At 50.7% G+C, this 18,167-nt stretch overlaps 2 protein-coding genes across 9 annotated transcripts in view; one reads left to right on the top strand and one right to left on the bottom strand.

Moving 5' to 3' along the window:
- Positions 1 to 340: 340 nt before the first annotated feature.
- Positions 341 to 12,225, top strand: FEZ1 (fasciculation and elongation protein zeta 1). The gene is made up of 10 exons (XM_085081649.1): positions 341 to 438; positions 2,874 to 3,176; positions 6,463 to 6,559; positions 7,538 to 7,636; positions 8,526 to 8,739; positions 9,929 to 10,200; positions 10,675 to 10,755; positions 11,147 to 11,222; positions 11,684 to 11,749; positions 12,072 to 12,225. Exons 2-10 carry the CDS (start codon positions 2,902 to 2,904, stop codon positions 12,086 to 12,088), a joined length of 1,197 nt encoding a protein of 398 aa, XP_084937775.1. The 5' UTR covers positions 341 to 438; positions 2,874 to 2,901; the 3' UTR covers positions 12,089 to 12,225.
- A 1,150-nt stretch (positions 12,226 to 13,375) lies between these two features.
- Positions 13,376 to 18,167, bottom strand: part of PKNOX2 (PBX/knotted 1 homeobox 2) — an 86,443-nt gene continuing 81,651 nt past the window's right edge. For all 8 annotated transcript variants that reach the window (XM_085081643.1, XM_085081641.1, XM_085081646.1 and 5 more), the window contains 3 exons: positions 16,986 to 17,062; positions 15,990 to 16,168; positions 13,376 to 14,890 (listed from right to left, as the gene is read on the bottom strand). In XM_085081643.1, coding sequence (XP_084937769.1) covers positions 14,643 to 14,890; positions 15,990 to 16,168; positions 16,986 to 17,062 — 504 coding nt within the window. In that variant the 3' untranslated portion in view covers positions 13,376 to 14,642. The remainder of the gene's footprint in view (positions 14,891 to 15,989; positions 16,169 to 16,985; positions 17,063 to 18,167) is intronic.

Here is an 18,167-nt window from a genome sequence, read left to right as displayed (position 1 = left end):
ATTGTGATTGCTATTTTATTTTTTGAGAGGAAAAATAATTTTTTTATTTTACAATTTCCTTCACTCTTATTTTATAATTTTCAATTATCTTATTTTAGAAAAGGAAAAATTTTTTGCACACATGGCTTGACTTTTACGTAATCTTTTTTAAATTTCCTATTTATAAATTTCTATTTTCATTTCCATTGTTTCCGTTTTTTTTTCCCTTTCTCCCTCAGTGTCCCCGACACGTGTATGAATGAATAAATGAATGGACACGGCGGGGCTCAGATTTTCGGGATGGACAGAAGGGTGGATGCATCCCTGGCTGACAGATGACGTCAGCGCTCCCTTGACCACCATCCGCATCCCCCTCCGCGGTGACGTCACCGGCCTCCCCCGCGCCTGCGCAGTGCGCAGCAGCACCCCCGGCGCGGCGCGGAGGATGCGGGGCTGCAGGTGGGTGTGGGGCTGGGGGGCCCGGGGGGTGCCGGGGGGTTTGGGGGGGTCCTGGGGGGTCCTGAGGGTCCTGGGGGTGCCGGGGGGTGCGGCGAGGGGAGCGGGGTTTGGGGATCAGGCGGTGATGGGGAGCGAGGGGCGCTGCTGTCCGCGCGGGGGATGTCGGGCGCAGGCGGGGGTCGCACGGGGGTCGCACGGGTGCGGGGGGCGGTGCGGGTTTGGGGTGCATGGCGGGCTGACCGCGCCGGGGGGCTGCGGGAGAGCGGCGAGCGATGCGCTGGCGCTGCGGGGAGGGTGCAGGAGCGAGGCCGGGGCTGTGCGGTGTGTGAGCGCCGGGCGGGGCGGAGCGGAGCGGAGCGGGATGGATGTGCGCTCGCTCTGCGGGGGCGATCGGGGGGCTTGGGGACACGGGCTGGGTGCGGGCGGCCAGCGGCGGAGAGGGGCGGCGAGCGCGCCGAGGGCGTGTCCGTGTGTGTGTGTGCGTGCGGGTGCGTGTGCAGATGTGCCTGTGCAGATGTGTGTGTGTGTGCGTGCGGGTGTGTGTGCAGGTGTGTGTGTGCAGATGTGTGTGTACAAGGGGGTGTGTGTGCAAGTATGTGTGTGCAGATGTGTGTGCAGGTGTGTGCATGCAGATGTGCAGGTGTGTGTGTGCAGATATGTGTGTGTGTGTGCGCAGATGTGCAGGGGTGCATGTTTGTGCAGATGTGTGTGTGTGCAGGTGTGTGTGTGTGCAGGTTGGTGTGTGCAGCTGCAGGGGCTCGTGTGCAGGGATGTGTACATGCAGGTATGAGTGCACACGTGTGTGTGCCCATGTGTGCACGAGCAGCCATGCCCATGCACAGGTGTGTGCATGCAGTGGGATGCTGGCGTTTGCGGGGCCTGCAGCTGTGCTGTGGGCATGTGGGGGCTGTGGTGCGTGTGTGGGAACACACATGTGCACAGTGTGTGCAAGGGGATGAGTGTATGCACAGGTGTGCACACATGCACTCTGTGTGTGTGTGTGTGTGTGTGTGCACATGTGGCACAGCATTGCATGTGGGCATGCACAAGTGCACAGGTGTGCACACACACACACAGTGTGGATGCACGCTTGCAAAGGTGTGCATGCGTGCATGCAGACTTGCACAGGACAGGGTGTGCACCCACAGGGGCACGTGTGTGTGGGGTGTATGTGTGTGTGCAGGGTGTGCAGTGTGTGCAGTGTGTGTGTGCAGTGTGTGTGCGCAGTGTGCACAGTGTGTGTGTGCAGTGTGTGCAGTGTGCAGAATGTGTGTTTGCCTGGCTGCACACACAGCCCAGCCCAGCCCACATGCACCGCTGGAGCAGCATCACCAGGGCTGGGGAATGGGTTGAGGCACTGACACCTATCCTGGGCTGTTCCTGCCTTATTACTGAGTTATTGTTTGCTTTCTATGAGGCTGCTGCTAAGATGCTACTGGGATATTCTCAGTAATTTTCTGAGTGAGTAGGGAAATACTGTCAAGACACAGCTGAGATGCTCTCAGGATGCTGCTGGGATGCTACTAAGATGCTATCATGAATTTACTAGAATGTGCACAGGCTACTCTGCAGACAGCAGTAAGGCTCTTTCAGAGTGTGGTACTAAGATACTCTCAGGGTAATGTGGATTCTATTGGGATGCTGCAAGAACTCCATTTAGGCACTATCAGGCCACTACTAAGATATTTCCAGCCTATTCCCAGAGCTGACACTGAGATATTTGTATGAAGGTACTACTGGAGCAGTTCACACACCATCCAGTTCCTCTCCAGATGTGCTCAACTTGCTTTCAGCATAGTTACATGGCAGTAAAATAACATTTGGATAATACTTTGCACTACCAAAGTACTACCAACACACTATGCAGATATCTTATGCCGTAGCTGTATCCCATTACACCACTATTAGGATCCTGTCAGGACACTTGTTGGATACTACTGCAGTATTATCAGGGCACTACAATGACTGTGACTAGGATGCTGTTGGGATGCTCTGAGGATAAAAGTGCAGTATCAGTAGGATACTTCTGGGATGCTATCAGGGCAATCACTGAGATTTTTGGGATACTGTCAGCACATTACTGATACTTTCAGGCCATTTGCTTAGTAGTTGATGTAGTATAAGGATATGATGGAGATACTACCACTTCAGGAAAATAGGGGTTTTTTGATGTTTTTAACATACTATCAGGGTAGCACTAAGCTCCTTGGACCACTAGTAAATTACTACTAGATTAGTGCCACAGTATCAGAATATTTCTTGTGAAGGCAGTACATCCTGTTGGGATACTACTAGGATACTACAGAGATTCTGTTGGTTATGTAATAGCCCAGGCAGCAGGGCTTCAGGCAGCACAGCAGCAGCGGAGGGAACGGGGAGCTGGGTGTTGTAACCTGTTAGTAGCCTGGTGCCTGACGGGCACCCTGTCCCTGCAGCTAAGGTGGCACACGGGTGTTGAGGAGGATGGAGGCGCCGCTGGTGAGTCTGGAGGAGGAGTTCGAGGAGGGGCCTGGGGACGATGGGGGAACCCCTCAGCGCCCCGCCGACCCCGCGCTGGCCGAGCTGGAGAGCTTCTCAGCCGAGATGATGAGCTTCAAGTCCATGGAGGACCTGGTGCAGGAGTTCGACGAGAAGCTCACCGTGTGCTTCCGCAACTACGACGCTGCCACCGAGGGCCTGGCGCCCGTGCGGGGACGGCTGCAGGCGCAGGAGGAGGAGGAGCGCCTGCAGGATGAGGAGTGAGTAAGGCCCCCCTGCTCCTGGGGCCGCTCTGCACCCCTGAAACACCCCCACAGCATGGGCATGCTCTGTGTCAGGAGTGGCGCTGTAGTATCCTATGAGTAAGGACCTCTTCGGGGTCTGCATGCCACCTTGCATGCTAGCAGCCCACGTGCATCACGGCAGTCATGCAGCAGCGTAGAATGGCTGTGTGGTATCCTTTGAGTAGTTGTGTAGTATCCTGTGAGTAAGCCACCCTTGAGTCCTTTCATGGTCATGAATGCACTCCATTCCCACAGCATGCAGCCCAGCTCATGTAGCACTCTGGAGTAGTGGTGTAGTATCTTACAACTAACACTACTCTGGTCCTGCTGTACCTCCTTGCACACGTCTGAGCTCCCATCACATGCAAGTCAGCACTTGGACTGTGGCATGATCACACAGAGCACCTTGGAGTAGCCATGTAGGATCCTTGGAGTAGCTGTGTGAGGTCCCTGGAGCAGCATGCTGTGAGGAGGAAGAGCAGTGTGTCCCATGCCATACTGCAGGGGGCCACAGCTCTGTGCAAGGAAAAACCCAGGGCTTGAGAATAAACCTTGAGTAAGGTGTGAGTAGAGTTTAGCCACCTCCTCTGTACCATGCCAGTGGATGGCCAAATTCCCTAGGGTCAAATTCCCTCCTAGGCTCCCCCACTTACTATTGTGCCTTTTGTGTTAAATTCTACAGTTTCATTAAAATTCTCATTTTGTCACAAAATGCCGTTTTTTTCCCGCAAATCCTCAGCCTTTTTCCTCATGATGATTCCACACTATCGCATCTCTAGTGGATTCTTCACATGTTTAATTGGAATTCCTCCCCAGGCTGAAATCGCAAATCCTTATTTTCAAGGCAAACCAGGCCAACATCGATTTTATCAAATACCAATTTTATGAAATCCTTATTTTCAAATATCACTGGGCAAACGGGTTGTTTCCAACCCAAAAAGCCCCAAATCCGTTGGTTTTGTTGGTTGATGTTTGGCTGTTTTTTCCCCCCAAATGCACTGAGGCTGAATTGATTTCTGCAATTGGTCGAATTCATGGTTTTTCAGAGCAAAACGCAGCTTGGCTTCGCGCCGAGGCCGCCGCGCTGTCGCCGCTTTGTGCCACTTATTGTGTCCTTTTTTTGGGTCATTTTGGGCAAAACAGGGCTTTTTTTTTATTCTTCCTTGAATGAGCCCTGTGTGCAGGGAGGGGGAGGAGCCATGGCCTTGCAGGCGCTGGATTTCCAGCAATATTAACCATTTCTTGCCATGGTGAGCTCAGAAATCACTGCTGGGCTTGGCTGCCCCTGTGGGGTGCTGGTGCTTTAAGAGCAGAGGAAAAAAAAAGCAAATTTCAGGGGGGTAATCACTGATTTGCTGTGCTTTGTTAAAAAATAGGAATATAGGGGTAAATATTTTTGTACATATATTTATTTATATATATATATTTATATACCCCTAAGAATAGGAATATAGGGAATAGATTTGCCATCCACATTTTTGCATGGTAATTGGTGAAATCTGTAATTTCAAGGGGAATTTAGCCCTGGTGAGGAGGGAAATGTAGTAAATCCCAAAAATGAGCAGTTTGGGGTTGGAATGGGGGGCAAGTGGATTTGGGGTGTTTTTCAGGGATGTGGCACCATGTTGGACTAAACTCACCATTTCTGCCTGAGTTGGGGAGAAAATTTCTGATCTCCTTCTGTGCCTTTCCCCCAATTTTTAATCTTTTCTCCCATTTTTGCCCGTTTTCTTAATGTTGCCACATTTCAGCTTGTTTTTCCCATTTTCTATCTTTCTCCTCCATTTATTCCCTTTCCTTCACTTTCCCTGACCTTCTCCCCATTTTCCCCTTCATTCTCCCTTTTTTCCTACATTTTCTCTTTTTCCTCATTTCCCTTTTCTCCTGTTTTTCCTTTTCCCCTCTTTTGACCCTTTTCCTCCTTTTCCTATTCCCTATTTTTCCCTCTTTCCTCTCTTCCCCTTTTTCTCTCTCTCCATTTCCCACCATTTCCCTTCTTTTCCCCTCTTTCTCATTTTTTCTTCCATTTCCCCCACTTTTTCCCAGATTTTGCTTCCCCTACTTCTTCCCCTTTCCCCCCTTTTTTCCCTTTTTTCCATCTTCTTCTTTACCCCTTTTTTCTCTTTTCTCCTGTTTCCCCCCTTTTTTGCCCTCTTCCCCTTTTTTCCTTTTTCCTTCTCTGTTTTCTCCTCTTTTCTGCCCCTTTTTCCTTTTTAACCTTTTTTACCTTTCTTCACTTATATTTTTTCAAACTTGTCCCCCCCTTTTTTCTTCCCATTTTTGGGTATTTCTTTGGGGTACCTTTTTGAGGCAATTTAAGTGTTGTGTTAAAATTCAGGCAGCATTTTGGGGTCTTTGCCATTGGTATTTTGGGGTGTTTTAGGATGTCAGGACAGTATTTGGAGTCATTGGGAAGCTTTTTGGGGTGGGCTTTGGAGAAAGCCTATTGACATGTTTCAGGAACAGCATTTTGGTCAGTATTTCAGGAAAGCATTTTAGGATATTTCTGGATGTTGAAAAGTGACATTTTGGGGTCTCTGGGGTATTTCAGGGGGTTTCAGGTGGTTGGAACATGACAGGCTGACGTTCTGGAGCTTTGGGACCATCAGGGGCATTCTGGGGTATTTCAGAAGAATGTCTGGGGACATTTTGGAGTGTTCCAGGGCAGCATTTTGAGGTGTTTTGGGGCCTTTCAGAGAATCTTGGAGCTTTGGGGCAGCACTAAGCGTTTTGGGCCACTTCAGGGCATCGTGGAGCTGGTTTTGAGTGGCATTTTGGGACATCTTGACACATTTTGGGACATCTAGACACATTTTGGAATGCTGCTGTGGCCTTTGGGGCTGTTTTCATGGCAGCATTTCAAAATGAGATTTGGGGGCATCTGAGGTGCTGGGGCAGCATTTTTGGGTCCTTTGGGGTATTTCAGGACAGCATTTTTGGGTCCTTTGGGGTATTTCAGGACAGCATTTTTGGGTCCTTTGGGGTATTTCAGGGCAGTGTTTCACGATGCTATTTTGAGAAGCTTTGGGGTTTTCTAGGACAGCGTCTGGGGTTTTCTAGGATGTCATTCAGGGTGTTTTGGGATGTTCCAGGCATCTCAGTGGTGGTTTGGGATTTTTGGAAGTCATTTCAGGTCGTTCCTGGGCTGCATTTTGGGACGTTTCGAGGCAGCTTGGCATGCCGTTTTTGGGGTGGCTCTGTGAGGTGGCACTTTGTGAGGTGGCACGTTTTGGGATCAGCACTCACCACCCGCTCCCTGCAGGGTCTGGGATGCTCTCACCGATGGCTTTGCCCCCCGGAGCTCCCCCCGGCCATGGCTGCTCCCTGGGACTGAGGCCCTTGATGGCACCGACCCCCAGGTAGGGCTGTGGCCCCCCTTGGTCCCCCAAAGCCCCCTGTCCCCTCATCATCCCCTGATGACAGCTGTCAATCAGCCCCAAGGCTCAGCGGCCATCATGGCACTGCAAACTACCCAAAAATGGGAGTTTTGGGGTGCTGCAGCAGCAGTGCACGGAGTGTCCACATTTCCATGTGAAATCCCACTGAAACTGGCAGGATGGTTTGGTTTGGCAATCTGGCCTTTGCCAGTTTGCCCCATGTCAGGGGTGGGGTGGTGTTTTGGGGGGCAGAAAATGTGTTTTCATTTGTAGTGAGTTTGTGCTGTCTGTAGGCTGCTTTTGGGGTTGTAAAAATGTCCTGATAGCCACAGAATTTAACCCATTTGGATCTAATGGCCTCTTGCTAAAGGGGGAAGAGAAGGTACTTTCTTGGGTTATTTTCCCAAGGTGGAAAAGATAGTGAAAGGTGGTAAAAAAGAAGATGTCTCCTCATCCAACATCTCCATCCAGCATCTCCATTCATCCCTTGCCATGCCCTCTGCCATGTCCCCAGCATGTCCCCACCCTGTGTCTCCATCAGACCCCATTCAGCATCACCACCATCATCTCCCCATCCAGCATCTCTGTCCAACACCACTCTCCATCCAACATCTCCATCCCACAGACCTGTACTCCTCCCTGCCTTCTTCCTACTCCATGTCTCCATTCTGCAACTCTCCACCCAGGATCTCCCAGTCCAACATCTCTGTCCATCTTCTTGCAACATCTCCTGCTCATTGTCTCCAGTGTCTCTATCCAAACCCCCATCCAGCATCTCCATGCAATACCTCAATCCAACATGTCCCCATCCAGTGTCTCCCCTTGCCACCCCCCGAGCCAGGCTTCCCTGGTGGCTGTCACCCTGCCAGGGCAGGGCTGTGTGTGTCCCTGCTGGGGCTGTGCCCACATCAGGCCACACCTGTGGTGCCACCAAGGCTGCCCTGCCTGTGTCTCCTGCAGCTCGGCGGGAAGGAGGAGGAGGAAGAGGAGGAGGAGCTCACTGAGAGGAGTGAGCAGGACTCTGGAATCAACGAGGAGCCACTGCTGACAGCTGAGCAGGTACCCCTCACCCCACGGGCATCTGGAGCCCTGCATGTCCTCCAAAAGGCAGGCTTTGCCACCTCAGCCCCATTGCCACGAGCTGAAAGCACCAGAAAAAGTCAAATCCCATCATCTTGGGATGTGGTGTGCAGGACCTGGAATGTGGATGCAGACAGAAGTGTAGGCTGTGGGTGTCAGTGTGGGATTTGGGTGCACGTGGGAACATGGGGTGCAGATGCTGCTGTACAAAGTGGGTGGCATGGGGAGAAGGATAAAAGTGTGGGGCGCAGAGGTGGGATGCTGCTATGGAGGTAGGATGCAGATGTGGGGTGCAGCATGCAGATGTGGGGTGCAGCATGCAGGATGCAGATGTGAGGAGGGGGATATGGAGGCAGCTGCAGGGTGTGGATGCAGGATAGAGAATGCAGATGCAGGTGCAATGCAGGATGCAGGAGGAGGAGGTGGGTGCAGAGAGCAGGATGCAGACAGGTGCAGGATGCAGATTTAGATGTGGATGCAGGTCCTAAGTGTCCGTGGAATGTGGGATTTGGATGTGGATGGGAATGTGGGATGCAAATGCAGGATGCAAATAGAAGAGCTAAGGTACAGATGGATGCAAATGCAGGTGCAGGTGCAGGAAGGGAGCAGAATGCAGATGCAGGATGAAGGGAGGATGCAGGATGCTGATAAGGATGGGGGATGGAGATAGAGGATGCAGGATGCTGATGCAGGATGGAGGGAGCAGGGTGCAGCTGTGGCTGCAGGACAGGAGTGCAGGGAGCAGGTGGAGGACAGCTGCAGGTGTGGCTGCAGGATGTGTGGGGTGCACGGGGCAGGTGCAAGGTGCAGGTAGGATGCAGGTGCAGGTAGGATGCAGGTGCAGCTGGAGGACACTGATGCCCTGCAGGTCATCGAGGAGCTGGAGGAGCTCATGCAGAGTTCACCTGACCCCGAGGCTGACCCCGAGGGGGAGGAGGAAGACGAGGAGGAGGAAGAGGAGGAGGAGGAAGAACCCGAGGCTGATGCTGAAGGCAAAGGAGGAGGTGGTGGCACGGAGCCCATCGTGCTGCGGGAGCTGCATGCTTTCTCCCCCGCCTTCAACAACAACTGCTCCCACGAAGGTATGGCCAGCAAAGCCCAGGCCAGTCGCTTTTTGGGGACAATTCCAACCAAATTGGACAACTGAGGCTCTCCAGGCCTCAGTGCTGGCTTGCTCTGGGACTTGGCCAGAAGGGCTCTTGGCAAAAACTCTGAAGAACCCAGGGATCTGGCTTTTGGTATGGAAAGGCACATGAGGTTCACCAGGAGCCTTTGTGTTCTGCATGGGGTGCACCATGCACATGAGATTTGTCACTAGTGGCATGGGGTGTGTCACCAGTCAGCCCAGGCATTTCACTAATTGCTCTGCTCTCTATCACACTGCACAGGTCACTAATTGCACCATGTCACTGATTGCACCAAAGATGTCCCTAATCTTACTCTGCATGTCACTGATTGCACCATGCATGTCACTAATTGCACCATGCATGTCAGCAATTGCACCATATCTGTCACTAATCACACCATACATGTCACTAGTTGTGCCATGCCTGTCACTAATCACACCCTGCTTGTTACCAACTGCACTGTGAATATCACTGAGTGCACCTTGCATGTCACCAGTCGTGCCAGGCAGTTCTGTAATTGCTCTGGGCATGTTGTTTGTGGCTCTGAGCAGATCAGTAATTGCACAACGGGTTTGATTTCTTGGTGTCTCAGAAAATGCAGAGCACATCTCAGCACGAGATGCATTTTAACGGTTGCAGTGTGCGTTTCACTGACTGCACTGGGGGTGGCACTGATGGCAGCTGGCATTTCCCTGTTTCCCCATGCATGGCACCGAGTCCAGAGGAGGCCATGCAGATGCTGCAAAGGCTGGAGGACAGGCTGGGAGAGCTGGGCATGGAGAGATGGCCCGGGGGAGACCTTACAGCCCCTTGCAGTGCCTAAAGGGGCTCCAGGAGAGCTGGAGAGGGACTTGGGACAAGGGATGGAGGGACAGGACACAGGGAATGGCTTCCCATTGCCAGAGGGCAGGGATGGATGGGATGTTGGGAAGGAATTGTTCCCTGTGAGGGTGGGAGGCACAAGGTGCCCAGAGCAGCTGTGGCTGCCCCATCCCTGGAAGTGTCCATGGCCAGGTTGGACTTGGCTTGGAGCAGCCTGGCCTGGCAGAAGGGGTGGTTGCCCGTGGCAGGAGGTGGCACAAGATGGGTTTGCAGTCCCTCCAACCGCACCCACTGTGGACTCAATGCCCTGGGGCACTCGCAGGGCTGGGGCGGCTGTCGGCTCGGGAGCTGCTGGCGGCGGCAGGCCGGGCGGAGGCGGCGAGCCGAGCGCTGTCGGCAGAGCTGGTGGCACAGCTGGCGCGGCGGGACGAGCTGGCCTTCGAGAAGGAGGTGAAGACGGCGTTCATCGGGGCGCTGCTGGCCGTGCAGGGCGAGCAGCGGGAGCAGCGGGAGGCTGCCAGGCGCCGCCGGCGCGACAAGGGGCTCAGCGTGCAGGGGGGACGCGCCGAGCGCAGCAGCAACATGCCCCGCAAGGTGGGGGACACGGGGACAGCGGGGATGGGGGGGACAAGGGGGAAATGGGATGTGGCGGCAAGGGGGTGAGGGTTGAGGTGAATGGGGTGGGATGGGGAAGTGACAGGATGGGACAGGGGCAGGGGAGGATATGGGACGGGGTGATGGAGCAGGGATTGGGGGATGTGGGATGGGGGATGGAGCAGGGGGATAATGGGATGTGGATGTGGATTTGGAGCAGGGGAATAAAGGGATGTGGGATGGGGATGTGGAGCAGGGATTGGGGGATGTGGGATGGGGATGTGGAACAGGGATTTGGGGATGTGGAGGAGGGGGATAAAGGGATGTGGGATGGAGCAGGGTGATGGGAGGGATGTGGAGCAGGGATATGGGCAGGCTGTGGATGTGGGAGTCAGGCAGCTGTGGTGCCCAGGGAGGTGCCACGGGTGATGTCACTGTCCCCGGGAGGTGACAGGGTGACACGTGTCCCCCCAGCGCTTCAGCATGGAGGGCATCTCCAGCATCCTGCACTCCGGCCTGCGCCAGACTTTTGGCCCTACCACCAACGAGAAGCAGGTGCCCTTTTTCCCCAAAATTCCCCCAAATCTTTCTTTTCACTCCTCCTCCCTGCACTCCCCACTCCCCTGCATCCCCCAGCCTCCTTTCAAAATGTTTTTTTTAGTTCTACAACACTGCTCTATCCCCTACCCCCTGCTAATCCCTCTTGGAAAAATCACCTGTTTTCACCCCAGAATGTCCCCCCTGAGCAGGGATGGATTTTGGAATATGCAGTGCCCAATTAGTTCAGTACTCGCCAAAATACCTGCAAATTAGATGAAATCGCAGGAATTTTGCAGAAATACTCTATTTTTGCACAAATTTGAGATGATTTGTCCCAAGGCAATGCAAAAACCAGGCAGTTTTGTGCCACGTGGGTAGTTTTTTGGGGTGGCTTTTGTTTTTGCAGTACCTGAACACGGTGATTCCCTATGAGAAGAAGGGCTCACCCCCCTCCGTTGAGGACCTGCAGATGCTCACCAACAGTGAGTATTCACTCAAGCTGCTGGTTTGGGTCAGCACCAGCTGTTTTGGGGGCTCAAAGGCCCATTTTGCTTTGCTTCATTGGCTGCAATTTGGGTATTGTTGCAGTTTGGGGGATTTTTTGCATCATTGCAGCATGAGCAGTTTGAGGTGCTAACCCCACATTGCATCATCACTGCAACAAACCCACTGCGTGGGGAAAATCCCTGCTTTGCAGCCAACACTTCCCCAGTTTATTCTCCTTACACCAGTGTGGATTTGGGGGCAAATCACCCATTCTGCATTGCCACGGATTGGCTCATCAGGGATGAAATTCCTTTTGGTTTGGATGCTCCCAGTTCTGCTGCTTAAATTGTATGGGGAAATTATATGGGGAAATGGTATGGCAGCTGTGGAGCTGGTTTGGGGGGGAAAAAGGGACATTTGGGGTGGGCCAGGCTCACAGCTTTGTTCCCCCTCACAGTCCTGTTTGCCATGAAGGAGGGCAATGAGAAGGTGCCCACTCTGCTCACGGATTACATCCTCAAAGGTACCTAAACCCTCTACATCCCTGAGCATCCCTGGGCATCTCCTGAGCATCCCTGGGGCATCCCTGGGCATCTCCTGGGCATCCTTGGGCATCTCCTGGGCATCTCCTGGGCATCCCTGGGCATCTCCTGGGCATCCCTGGGATCCCTGGGCATTTCCTGGGCATCTCCTGGACATCCCTGGGGCATCCCTGGACATCCCTGGGCATCTCCTGGGAATCTCCTGGGTATCTCCTGGGCATCCCTGTCCACCTTCCTGGCATCTCCTGGGCATCCCTGTGCCCTCAGTGCCCTCCAGGCCTCTCTGTCTCTCTTTTTTTGCAGTGCTCTGCCCAACCTGACCTGGTGCTGCCCTCCCACTCGCACCCCAGTGCCCCCAAAACGGGGCCAAACCCCAGGAAAAAGGGTCACCCGTGGCTGCCCCACCCTGCACTTCCCCCCCTTTGCACAGCTGGGAATAAAGAATTCCTTACATTAATTAGGCAACTGGTGTCCGGTGTCTGTGTCCCCCCTGCTGGTGGGAATCGCTCGTTTTTGCAGCTTTTTGATTGGAAAATGCCGATTTTAAGCAAGAAAATCCCAACACGGATTTAGCTGCAGCACTCCTGAATATCCTGGAATCTGGAAAAAACACAAACTTCTGGCTGACAAGCTGCTGGGTGCTGCAGCTGCCACCATCTGAGGGGCAAAATTCAGATGTAAATTCCATTCTCAAGGATTTTTCACTTTTTTTTTCACTTTTCCGCATCCTGATTTTCTGCTAAAAATTGTGCAAACATCACCTTTTTCCCCCTAGAAAATCAACACATTATTAAGGAATGCCTTGTTAGGGGACATGGATTTCCATCACTTCCATTTTGGGGGAGAATTGCTCTGTTTTGGGGTTTGTCACTCATCTGGGGGAAGAGTGTCTCATTTGGGGTTTGGTGCTCATTTTTAGAGAGTGTTGTTCATTTTGGGGCAAATTCAGTCATTTTGGGGGAAATCACTTATTTAGAGGCGAGTCACTCATTTCCAGAAGGACCCCAAATTTGGGACAGCATCCTTCTGGGGACATGGCACTCATTTGGGGGAAGATTTTTTGGAGACTACAACTGATTTTGAGGTGAGCACTCATTTTGGGGGAGAATCCCTCATTTCAGGGCGAGATCAGCCCTTTTTGGGTCATCGTTTGATTCTGAGGAGCATCCCTCATTTTTGGAGACTGTAACTCATTTTGGGGTGAGCATTGCCCATTTTGGGGTTGTTTGTAACACTTTGGGGAAGCATTTTTGGGGAGAATCACTCATTTTTGGAGAACATAGCTCATTTTGGGGTGTGCATCACTGATTTGGGTGTTTCATTCATTTGTGGGCAAAACCCCATTGAAGGGGGAAATTTCCATTTTTGGTGGATCATCAGTTTTGGAAGTATAAATCTAATTTTCTCCACATCACTCAATCACCAATTTGGTTCCATTTTCACCCATTTTTGGGGATAAATCACATATTTGAGGTGAATTTTGCCCGTTTTGGGGGGTTATTCCTGCATTTTGGGTCTTCTCCACTCAAAGGAAGAAGCTGCCAAGAAAATACAGGTGCGACCCCTGATCTTGTAGCACTTTATAATAAATGGCCAGGAATTAATACTAAATTACAATGAATCCTTTATGAAATTACAGATTACATTCACACCCGATCAGTATCGAAAAATAGGCATTTCTGCCCATTGCATCACTTGTTATTTTTTAATCCCAGCTCCTGTTGGGGTTTTTTTATCAACTCTTCAAGAGCCAGGAAAAAAAAAAAAAGGACAATATGGGCAAAAAGCCACCAAGGAAATTCTCTTTCTCATGGAATCTCACATTTAGAGCAGGAACCTGCAGAAGACAATTCCTTTATTTTTGCCCTGGTTTGCTTTTGCATTTCCTCCCATGCCACATTTTAAGGCGAAACACACCCTTTTGCTAGCATTTAAAATAGAAAAAACCCAAAATACAGGGTTTTTGGCAGCTGCCCTCCCCCATGGGGCTGAAGCTCCACCATTTTTCCACGTGGAGGGACAATACCAGGGAGAAATCATCTTTCAAGCAACAATACTGAGTTTCCTTCCACCCAGGCGAATCTTGGGGATCGCCATTCGATTTTTGGGTGAAATCTTGCATTTTTTAAACCAATTTTTTCCCCATTTTTAACTAACTCCGTGCCAAAACACCTTGGAAAAGTTTTGCTCTCGGCAGCCTTTGCCCCAACTCTGCATCCAGTCTCAGCCCTCGAGGACAAGAATGGGGTGAGTTGGTTTTTTTTTTCCCAGATTCAGCAGAGGTTTTAGCACATAAATTAAAGGATTTGGAGGAATTTCCTCCCTTTTGCAGATAGTTGTGTCCAGAGTCACCACAAACTCGGGAGGTTTGGGCAATCCAGAGTCCAAACCCTCCTCAGATATAGCAGAATTTGCACTCGCTGATTCTTTTCCTTCCCCCTCCACTCCAGTATATATGCTGTGAATGACCTTTCTGGGGGAAAAAATCCAAAAAGCATCGAGTCCTGGGGTTGGGTTGGTTTTTTCCTTTGCACCAAGAAATCCAAGGGACAGACGCAGTGAAAACTCTCCAGTGCCCAACAGCATCCGAGCATCGTGGGGGGAAAACAACTTCCCCTAGAAACGCCTTTGCTTACCCAAAAAATGAAGGGAAAAAGGAAAATAAAACCTGAAATAAAAAGGTAAATCTGGCCACAATATGTGCCTTGTAAACGTGTGTCCTTCACTTCCATGGTGGGCAGCTGGGGCATCTGCCAGCGCCTCCAGTTTGCTTTCTTCTCACTCATTTCTTTTTCTTGCCTTTTTATTTTTTTTGCATTTCGGGGGGAATTTTGTATCTGGGGCTGTCAATGATTTGGGAGGGTGCAGGAGGAGCTATTCCAGTGAGTCACTGTGGTCCAAACCAAGGTCAGCACCAGGTGCTGCTGGGAGGCCACCAGGCTCCTCCTCCAGCTCTTCCTCCTCTTCCTCCTCCTCCTCCATCTCGTCCTCATCCTCCTCATCCTCCTCCTCCTCCTCGGTGCCGTCGAGGGAGTCGTCGTGGGCTGCCAGCATGGCCTGCTGCATGGCCATGGTGGCAGTGGCTGAGGAGAGGGGCTGGAGGTTGTCCATGCTGAGTGAGCCTGGAATTAAACACATGGACAGCAATAAGGACTCCCCAGCTGACACCAGAAGGACAGAAGAAGTGCATAAATCAAGAATGAGTCAAGTGAGAAGCTTGGAGAGAACCCTATAGGCTGTGCCACCTAGCCCAGCCACTCCCCACTGTCCATTTTTCTAGCTAATGCATCATTAAATAACAAGAAAGCTTACTTCTGAGCAGGCAGATGCCCAAATTGGTTGGGCAGATCTTGTCTGCATCTTCTCTCAAGTCCTACCTTTACTTCTCCTCATCTTGTCTGGTGTATGTGCATTTCTGCTCCCCTCACCTTCTCTTCATCTCCTCTCTTCATTTTCCTCATCTGTCCTTTGTCTATCATCTCTCTTCCCACCTTATCTCATCTGTCATCTGAACCTCACCTTCTCTTAATTTTCGTAATTTATTTTTGTCTTCTCTCTTCCCATTTTGTCTCATCCATCTTCTCCATCTTTCCTTATCTCCTCTCCCCTCCCCTCTCCTCCCTTCCACAGCTCCTCAGGAGATCTCCCAAGCCATGCCCCACAGTGGCTGATCCCTGAGGGCTTTTCCTGTGCCCCACTGGGACATCCAGAACCTTGGCATGGCCAACTGGAAGGACCTTCTTGCATGTCCCACCTCGTGTTTGCCCACAGTGCAATAAATTCCCAGTTCAGGCCATAATTCAATGCATGGCCACATGCATGAAGGAATGGCTTGTTAGGGGACAGGGGGAGACATCACTTCTGTTTGGGGGAGAATTCTCTGTTTTGGGGTTTGTCACTCATTTGGGGGAAGAGTGTCTCATTTGGGGGTTGGTGCTCACTGCTGGAGAACGTTGTTCATTTTGGTGCAAATGCAGTCATTTTGGGGGAAGTCACCTATTTGGAGGAGAGTCACCAGTTTCCAGAAGGACCCCCAGTTTGGGACAACAGCCTTTTCAGGACACGTCACTCATTTTGGGGGAGATTTTTTTTGAGACTACAACTCATTTTGGGGTGAGCACTCATTCTGGGGAAGAATCCCTCACTTCAGGGAGAGATCAGCCCTTTTTGGGTCATCACTTGATGACCTGGAAGGGCAGGAAGCACTGGTGTTGTCCTTACCATCAGGATTTGTCCCCGAATTGCCACCCTGCTGCTGCAGGACCCCGGCGGCGATGGAGTTTGGCCAGAACCTCTGGGTGGGTCGGTGCTGGGATTTGATTTTCTTGGCTTTGGGGGCTGGATCTGGGTTGCTGGCATCGAGCATGGGCTGCAGGATGCGCCGCCGGGCGTTGATGAACCTTCCCATGGAAAGAGAGAACATTGGAATAACTAGGAGTTGTTACACCAACACTAAATAACAGCTAAAATAACAGACATCACAGCAAATGGTATGATGAGTTATATTGTGGCTAGCACAGGTCTTTCCCATGAGAATTTTTTCCTGTGTTTTATAAACAAAGATAAAGTTTGGATGTTATTAAAAACAGTGTCTCAAGATTTGGGCAGTTCAGGCCTGGCCAGTCAGGCCTAGGGGGAGGTTTCTGACTGACCAATCTGGGTGACCTCTGAAAAATCTATATAAGTTGGAATCAAATAATAAAGCTCTCTTTTTATGCCACGCTGAGAATCTGGGTCTTTTTCTCTGCTAGCGGCTCAACAGCGACATTACATGATATTACAGATGATTATATTGAGTTGCAATATAATAATAACAACAGTATTTTTAGGAAATAGCTTCATGGGTAAAAACTGGGGTTTTTTATTTTATTTGCCTGTGGGATGTTACAGCAATGCATTAATTCTTCCAGCCAAGTGGGACAATGCTGCACATTGGATTTGCCAGGAGAGGGCACTGAGACCTTGCAAACCAGTGCTGGCATTAAACACAACCAAATTCATCTCCCAGAAACCACAGAGTCACAAAACCACACAATATGCTGAGCTGGAAGGACTCATCAGGATCATTGAGTCCAACTCAGCCCTGTGCAGGACACCCAAGAATCAGCCTCAACCACCCAAGTTATGCCCCCTAAAAAGCATTATACAGCACCAAAATAGGGTGAAAAAGTCCTAAAGAGAGCAAAATGACTGCGTGGGACACCAACAGATGCTCACCAGTTGTTGACTTGCAAGAGGGTCAGGTTGGTTTGGGCAGCAATTTGCCTCTTCTCATCCTCTGTGGGGTAGGGGTGCTGGGAAAAAGAGAAATGGGGTGGCAAAATTATATTCCTGCATGCAAGATGTCATCCCTGAGTTAAAAAATAATGAAAACCTGGCTTTTTATTTTTTTCCTTCTTTTTTCCGAACCTAAATTTGGTGGCTTCTTGCAAGATTGAAGGGTGGCATCCAAGAGCATCAGGATTTCCCCAAGTGCCCTTAGGGAACTTTTCCAAGGCTTTCCATCAAATGTTTTTCCTCAAAGGGAAATGTTTTGGTTTTTTTTTTTTTTAATTCTAGCAATTCCCCAGTGATGGATGTTGGTAAACATGGGATTTGGGCTTCAAAACCCACCATGGCTCACAGTGTTTATTGTCAGAGGCATCAATAGAACCCTGAAACATCTGCAATGGAGATCACCAGAACTCAAAGCTTCAGCAACCTCCTTTCAACTGTGGCTCTTTCCCAATCCCAAAAATGAAATTATTATCAGCTCCATGTGTCATTTTTGGAGCCTCAAGCCAGTGACAATTATCATTGTTTTTCAGCTGTTAGTCCCCAAAACAGTGTGATTTCCTTGACAAAACCACCCAAAGTCACCACACACTGGAGACTCACTTCCCACTGGGGCCTCAGTGGTTAAAAATGGCACTTTTTTTTGGCAGAAATATCCCTTTTTTGGTACATTATTTGCAGCATTCTTTCTTCCTGCTGGTGCTCCAAAACTTCCAGTAAAAAGATGAGCATTTTTGGTTACAAATCACATCATCCCTGACACCAGATGGAGAAACCTCATGGGGAAGCCCAAGTTTCTTCTGACCTCGAGGACCAAAGGCTGAGAGCAAAGGTCCAACAATCCAGCAGAAGAATTCCATTTGGGAAATCTGAAACATTGGGGTTCTCCTGGCACCTGGCAGAAAATTGCTTTGCAGTTGCTCGTCTTCCAAGTTCTTTTCATGCCTCTAAATCTGCACTTCCTGCCCTCCAGAAACATCCAGGGATTGCACCCAACACAGCAACACTCTTGTCCTCATTCCAATAAGTCCAGAATTCCCCGTTAAAAAAAAAGGCTGGGAAGTTCCCAACCTGCTGCTGTTTCATGCCCTGGCTGATTTTTCCACCAGTTGCTCCTTGGAGTTG

The sequence above is a fragment of the Lichenostomus cassidix genome, chromosome 24 (assembly GCF_008360975.1).
Source record: "Lichenostomus cassidix isolate B80296 chromosome 24, HeHo_3.0, whole genome shotgun sequence".
In the NCBI taxonomy this organism is placed as follows: Eukaryota; Metazoa; Chordata; class Aves; order Passeriformes; family Meliphagidae; genus Lichenostomus; species Lichenostomus cassidix.
The sequence above is the reverse complement of the archived record's forward strand: the minus strand, read 5'-3'. Positions and strand labels throughout refer to the sequence as shown.